Genomic DNA, 7,131 nt, shown 5'->3' with positions numbered 1-7,131 from the left:
CGGCGGGAGGGAGCGGGGTCCCCTCAGAGCCGGGAGGGAGCCGGGTCCCCTCAGAGCTGTGAGGGACCAGGGATCCTCTCAGAGCTGGGACAGATCAGAGTCACCTCAGAACTGTGAGGAATTGGGGTCTCCTCAGAGCCAGGAGGGATCAGGGATCCCCTCAGAGCTGGAAGAGATCAAGGTCTGTGCAGCCAGGAGGAACTGGGGTCCCCTCAAAGCCGGGAGGGAGTGGGGTCACCTCAGAGCTGTGAGGGATCAGGGATCCTCCCAGAGCCATGAGGGACTGGGGATCTTCCTAGAGCCAGGAGGGCCTGGGGTCCCCTCAGGGCTGAGAAGAATGGAGGATCCTCTCCAGAGCCGGGAGGAACTGGGGATCCTCCCAGAGCCACGAGGGGCTAGCGTCAGGCTGAGAAGAAGGCTGGGATTAGGAACCTCCTGCTCAGCACAGATCCAAAACACGGCCTCCCACCAGCTGCAATGAAGCATGCAGCTTCTGACCTGCCATGACTCGGGCTGCTCTGGCCGCGTGAAGCACCACCCAGGGATGATGAAAGCTCCACCCAGGGATGATAAAAGCTCAAAGCTGGTTCATGGAAGGTGCGGAGACTTCACGATGCATCTCAGGGTGGGCGTAGGAGACCTTGCACTCCCCAAATCCTCCCTCCCTCCCCATCACATCTTCTCTTGCCTTGCCCTGCAGCTTCTGCTCTTTCCCATAAGCACCACTCTGTCTGTGCACACGGAGGATTTCTCTTCTTTCTCTCGGTCGTGGAAGAGTAGCACATTTCTGTGTCACTTGACATTTCTTCTCGGATCCAGGGTTGCATTTTTTTGCAATTTAAGCAGCACGAATCTCAGAATAGCTCTGAGATTTGTTATAAATACACATATTTGTCTCTGAAATACAGGGGAGCTGCACAGGGAAACTATGACTCACCGTGCAAAATACCACTTCATCTGTACCATCAAAGCAGCATCAAGAAGTGACGACACAGAGAGCACGTCAAGTGTTTCTGGTGCTCGCACAGCAGTTAACGCATGAAGTCTCCCAGTCAAAACAAGAGAGCGGTGTTGAGGTGTCATAACCCCTTGCAGCTGGAACACCCGTATATTCACTATCCGATCACCGATTCTTTTACGGTTGTGGCTCCAGAGACACCTCTCAGATGTGAGCACGACATCAGACGCCTGTCAGCTTCTTCATTTTCTTTAACTAATGTTTAAAACTAAAACATCTAATAATAACAAAGGGGTAGAAGGTCAGCATCAATGCTGCGGTTGCTGAAAACTTTTTGCAGGCAGCGGGATCAATGTGACCTGCCTGCAGCATGAGAATTGTCTAGTGAGCTTATTTACATCCTATTTTTAGATACCCTTCCATTCAGGCCCCGTTCGGGTCGCAGATACGCACACGGAAAACAATTCTCATGCTCAGGTTCCACCGCAATGTTAAAAGAAAAAAACAATGAAAACTCACTCCATTCTCTTTCTGATTCTAGGTAGACCTTTTCCCCTCCTTCGGTAAGGGATGGTACTACAAACTGCCATTTACCAGCAGGTAAAATGGCTTTTAAAAAGACCCCAAAAATTGAAGCATTTAGAACTTTCACCTTTAATCCATTCAGGTTTAACGTTACAGTTATTAAAAATTAAGTATCTACTGCTGCAAATTTAACGGGCATTTTACAAACAGAGAGAAACCAGTTCCCTGCCCTGAAGGCTCACAGTCTTGAGTAACAGAAGTGTAAAACACAAACAAGCAGTTCACCCGGGCTGGGTAGGAAACCCCTGGAGAAGCGATTAATTTACCCGCTCATTGGACAGGACCCAAACTGCTCGTCTGGGTATCGAACACCCCACACTGCAAACCTCCAGGAGACTCCCCTGCAGCACGGCAAACGGGGGAGAAAAACCGGTCTGTGTGCACTGCCTGGCATGTGCAAGCGGCCACTGGACCCTGAGAAGTGACAAAACATGACGCTCTCTGTCCTCACAGATTTCTTATTTGGAAAAAAAAAAGGATGGGCCAAAGCAGGGCAGCAATAATGAACAGACCTGGAAAGAAACCCAGCGCCTCGGCCAAAGGAGTTTCCAGAGTGAAACATCTGCCACAGCGGCCAACTGGAGCCGGAGGAACGCCTCTGCCTCTGCCTCTGCAGGGATGAGCCCGCCACCCGCACCCTCCCCTGGGCAGGGACTTTGGGACCAGGGAGCGGCAGAAGGGTTTCTAAAGCCCAATTAACGAGGAGGAAAACGAGCAGCAGGTTTAGAACAGGTCGAGCAGCAACGCCAGCCCTGAAGTTGGGCAATGTGTTTGGGCAATTTGCTATTTCATAAAATTCATAAAATAAATTTCCTAGGCTGGGAATTTTTTCTTAACAGTGTGGGATATGAGAAAGGCTGATCCACAAGAACAAAAACCATTCGTACCCCAAGCGACCAGGAGGAGAAGGATAATGGAATACAAAGCAGAGAAGTTAATGTACCAGCAGCCAGAAGAAAATCACCCCAGCACCCACCGCAGCCTGTGAGTGGAGGTGTGCCCCACCTCTGCCTTACAAGTGGTTTCCACTGGGGGGTCCTACAGAGGGATGAGGAGGGGTTTGGGCGACGCCACCTCCTTTGCGTGTCCCCAGAAGTTAGCGACGATGGAGCGAATTCCCCTCAGTGACTGCAGCGCAGACCCAGGGTCTCAAGTGGCGCACGTCCCAGCGCACATCAGAAGAACCCCAAGCAGAACGGGGCCCAGCCATCAAAATTCACAGCAAACTAAACCTGATGTCGAGGTCCAGAGAAGGAACTGAACCCGTCTTTTCCAGCTAGCTTCCTGAGCAGAAGCAGCAGCAAAAATGTCATTTGGGCTGTGCTGAGGCACGGAAAGAGATGGGAACCGACTGGCTGCCCCTCCTTGGCACTGGGGATCTGCACAAGCCGCCGGCGACGCTGTACCCTGTGCATGGGTTTAGTTGCCAGAAGCCTTTTGCGAATGTGCAACTCACAAACTCACCCGTGAAACTGAGGATAGTCAAGGGCAACAGCCAGGGAAACTCCAGGCAAAGCAGAGCTTCAAAAAACTCAGCCTCCCTGGAACCACGTCAAACAGCTGACTCAAATCTGGAGAGGCCTGAAGCTCTCATTCTGGAGGGATTTTTGGGCAGACTACGAGGTGCTGCGGCACATCACCACCACGAAGAAAAGGGCAGCGGCGCCAAGGTGGATCCTGATTCTGCTTCACTTGGATCTTTGGGATGAATTGTCCGAGAGCCTTTAACACCAAGCAGCAGCGACGCGACTCCTCTCCTCTCCTTGGGCTGTAGGGCCGCGGGAGCCCGCGGAGCTCAGACGCCGTGGAGTGGCGCCTTCCTTGCACCCTGCGTGTCTGCACAGGTCCTCTCGCGCAGGTGGATCTTCTGGTGCTGGAGGACGTGATGCTTCTGGGTGAAGCGCTTCGGGCACTCGTTGCATTGGTACGGCCTCTCTCCCGTGTGGATCCTCTGATGCCGGATGAGATTGGAGGGCTGGCTGAAGGTCTTCCCACAGTACATGCACCAAAGGACCCCTCTGCTCCGGCCCGAGTGCGTACGCTGGTGGATCACGAGGGTTCTCTTTTGGGAGAAGCACTCCTGGCACTTGTCGCACCTGTACAGCCTCCCCCGTGGGTGGCTCTTCTGACCTGGCTTGTAGCTGCTGTTGGCGTTGACGCTCCTCACGCACCTTGGATTGCCAACCGCCTTGTCCATGGCATTCCAGTTCTGCCTGAACCTCTCCGTGGCCACACAGGTCCCATCTTCTATGTGCATCCTGTCTTTCCCGTGGCTCTGCCGGTGCTGCTGATGGAGGAAGCCCTTGTTTCCATCGTGCTCCCTGCTGCACTGCGTTCCGTGGCTCTGCTGCTGAGCCGTCAGCATTAGACAGACGCCCTTCCTGTACCCCGCACATGAGTGAGGTCTCTCTTTGGGACAGTTTTGCCCGTAGAACGTGACAGCGTTGCTTTCACCAAGACCCTCTTCCCCGGCAGCGGAAGGCACCAGCGTGCTCACACTCTGGTCTCCCTGCTGCACGGGAGAGCTGTACTGACCATCGAAGGGCTGTGCCGCACCAGGACCCTGGAAAACCAGCTCCTCCGACACCCTGGATAAAGCCGTGGGGGGCTCAGAGCTGTGGGGGCATTCCTCAGAGTCCGGCTGCTTTATTTTGAATGTTATCACCTCGTCTGCTGGAACTGACAGGAACAACAAAGGTGACATTCACTGGTATGGGACACAAGAGGCTTCTGAAATCCCCCCACTCCCCCCCTGCCACCCGGGGATCACACAGACCCGTCTGACACAGGACAGGGAGCACGAGAGGCAGCTGTGCTCTCAGAGCAGCCAGCTGAAAAACCGAAAGAGAGAACACGAGTGGAAAGCACGGGGATGCTCCCCTTCCAGCCAGCTGAGCAGCGGCTGCAAGAAGCCACGAGGGAGTGGGCAGAGGGAAGTGCCACCTTCCAGGACAGCCCCGAGTTCAGCAGTTCCCAAAATCATCTCCAGCCACCTTCCTCCTCCTGAGCACTAAGATCTCCTGGAGCTGGGGCAGCCCTTTGCCCCCCTCCCCACACCAAGGACTCGGTTTTGCTCTTCTGTGACCCACTGGTGGAAAACCAGCCAAGGGTCAGGGATGGAAACTAACACACAGCCAGTTTGGAAGCTGCCAACAGCGCGAGGGCAGAATCCAAACGAAGATCGGCTCCTGTCCGGAGAGGGTCGTTCCCCAGTGCTGCGCAGTGACACACTGGAGAGGTGACAACACGCAGAGGCTACACAAGGGGCATAAGGAAAAGCCTCTAAGATTTCATCACAGCTGGGCAAATACCATCAAAACCCAAGCAAGCCGCACTGACACCTCCGAGGTGGCACAAGGAGAATAAACAGATCAGGACTGAGGGTGAGGAATTACCCGGTGAGCTGGGGACAGTCTACTAACCAGCTAAATCTCATGTTGTTATTGGGAATAACCGAGCCATCCCCGCTCACCGGTGACCTCCCCGGGCTCTGGGCAGCTGTGGAGGCACTGCTCCGGAGCACCGCTCCCCCTCCTGAGGATGCTGCCACCAAGCAGCAGAAACTCCAGGAGCAAAGCAGCAGATGTGCTCTGGAGAAGGCGTGACAGGACCCACAGGACGGAGCAGAGTGTTGCAGGGACGGGCAGTGCGCTGCGGCAGCCAGGGTCTTGCCGAATGTGGGGACTGGCTGGGGAGTCCTACCGCGTTCAGCCTCTCCCGATACGGAAGCTCTTCACCTCGCTGCTCTGCACCGCGTCCCTGCCGACTGCGTTCCTGCCAAGACTGACCGAGCAGAGCCTCACTCAGTTCCCCAGACACTTTTGCATCTTTGGAGAAGACCCTAAGAATTGTTCTTGACATCATTCCTAAGGATTCCTTGTATCCTGTCTGATTTATTTCAGGGATGCCTCTTCTCACTTGCAGCATCTCGTCCACCCAGCACTTTAATCCTCCCACTAGTGAAACGATCTGCACACTTTCCACCCTCACCTCAGCGTGGCTCTTGCTCTTTCCCCACCACGCCGCCTGCCTCTCCTCAGTCCCCGTGTCTTGTCACACGCTGTCCCACAGCGGGATCACCGAGGACTCCCCACATCTCCAGCTGCCCAGCGCACGGTGGGATCGCTCAGCACTCACCCACGCTGAGCTTGGTAAACTCCGCATTCTCCGTGGCTCCCGGCTCCTCCGCACACAGCTCTTCTTGCTTCACAGCGCCCGCAAAGCTCGGCTCCGCAACGCCGCAGTCTGCTAAGAGAAAGAGGAGAATTCTTCACGCGTTATCACAGTGCCGCTCGGCCCTTCCTTTGCCCAGGTTTGCTGCCAGCCACCCTGCTTCCATACACAACCCTTCTCCAGCATCTCCCGTTCCCACTTGTGGGAGCTTTTCTCTGCCCCAAGTGGTTCCCCAATTCTCCCCCATTTCAGGAGCGTCCTCCCCACCCACGCGTCCCAGCACACCCTCTCCAAACAGCGCTCACTGGGTCTGGGTTCAGCCAGCGTGGTTCTCCCCTCCAGGCTCCCCCCCGCTGCCCTGGCCATTCGCACCAAGTCTGGACAGCAGCGACTCTGCCAACAGGAAAGGTCAAACCCGTTACGCGTTTTTCTAACTCTCTGTTACTCCCCGTGCACCCGCTCCTCCCGAGCTACGTTCCCTCTGCAGCCAGTCAGGACCATCACCTGGTGACATCCTCTGCCTGGTGACACCGCCACACAAACATTATGCCCGAGAATAAAGCTGTAATGCGTCTCTTGCCTGCACTAGGCTCTGCTGGAACCTCTCCCGAAGCCACCTTGTCCCCACTGCCGGGCGATTCTCCTCTCTGCAGCCAGGACAGGAGGTCGGGTTTGGCGATCGCATCGTCTGCCGAGGAACAGAGAGACGGAGGTTTCCGTGCTGCCCCAAAACGCCCACGGTGTCCACGGGAGGAACACGCTCCCCAAGCCGGCTCCATCGGCCACGACACAGCGCTCGGCGGCACGGAGAGTCCTCGGGGAGACGGCGGCTCTGTGTTCCTGCAAATCTGCTTCCCAGCTCTGGGAAAACGTCCCCAAAACGGAGCCACCCCAGCAGCACGGATCACGGAACAAGCGACGGGCACTTACCCAGAGAGATCAGAGGTTCGTTCTTCGCCCTCAGCACGTTTCTGTACAGCTCCCTCTGCCATTCCTCCAGGTTCTCCCGCTTGTGAGCAGAGAAGCAAGTGGCCTCGCCTTCAGACGTCGGGACCTGCAATGGCAAAAGGGACATGCTCCAGGTCTGGAACCCTGAGCTGAGGAGTCCTTGTTTGTATTTATTCCTGCTTCAGGAAAGGAGAAAAAATTCCTGCCCTGGGGTATTCTCCTGACCCCAGAGAGGAATGACTTTAAGGAACTTTGCTAATTGCCAGAGAACCGCACTGCGAGTTCCACGATATTCTGCCCTGTGCAGAGCCTGGTCCCTCCAGGCGGGTGGCTCCTGGACCCCGGTGTGGGGAGGAACCTGCTCTTTAGCATAAAAATGACAAAATTTTTTGCGGGGACGCACAGCTGGATCTAAACGCACCTGAGGAAGCGCTCCCTGACCGATCCTTAGGTCCAGCAGGTGACGC

At 55.6% G+C, this 7,131-nt stretch overlaps 1 protein-coding gene across 1 annotated transcript in view; it reads right to left on the bottom strand.

Annotated features, from left to right (window-relative positions):
• Window positions 1-3,338: 3,338 nt before the first annotated feature.
• Window positions 3,339-7,131, bottom strand: part of LOC104471630 (zinc finger protein 777-like) — a 4,070-nt gene continuing 277 nt past the window's right edge. The window contains exons 2-5 of the mRNA XM_010087028.1: window positions 6,647-6,770; window positions 6,297-6,404; window positions 5,681-5,791; window positions 3,339-4,222 (exon numbers count right to left, since the gene is read on the bottom strand). Coding sequence (XP_010085330.1) covers window positions 3,339-4,222; window positions 5,681-5,791; window positions 6,297-6,404; window positions 6,647-6,770 — 1,227 coding nt within the window. The remainder of the gene's footprint in view (window positions 4,223-5,680; window positions 5,792-6,296; window positions 6,405-6,646; window positions 6,771-7,131) is intronic.

The sequence above is a fragment of the Pterocles gutturalis genome, unplaced genomic scaffold, assembly GCF_000699245.1.
Source record: "Pterocles gutturalis isolate BGI_N339 unplaced genomic scaffold, ASM69924v1 scaffold39236, whole genome shotgun sequence".
Classification (NCBI taxonomy): domain Eukaryota; kingdom Metazoa; phylum Chordata; class Aves; order Pterocliformes; family Pteroclidae; genus Pterocles; species Pterocles gutturalis.
Note: the sequence above shows the minus strand (reverse complement) of the source record. Positions and strands in the feature narration are given on the sequence as shown.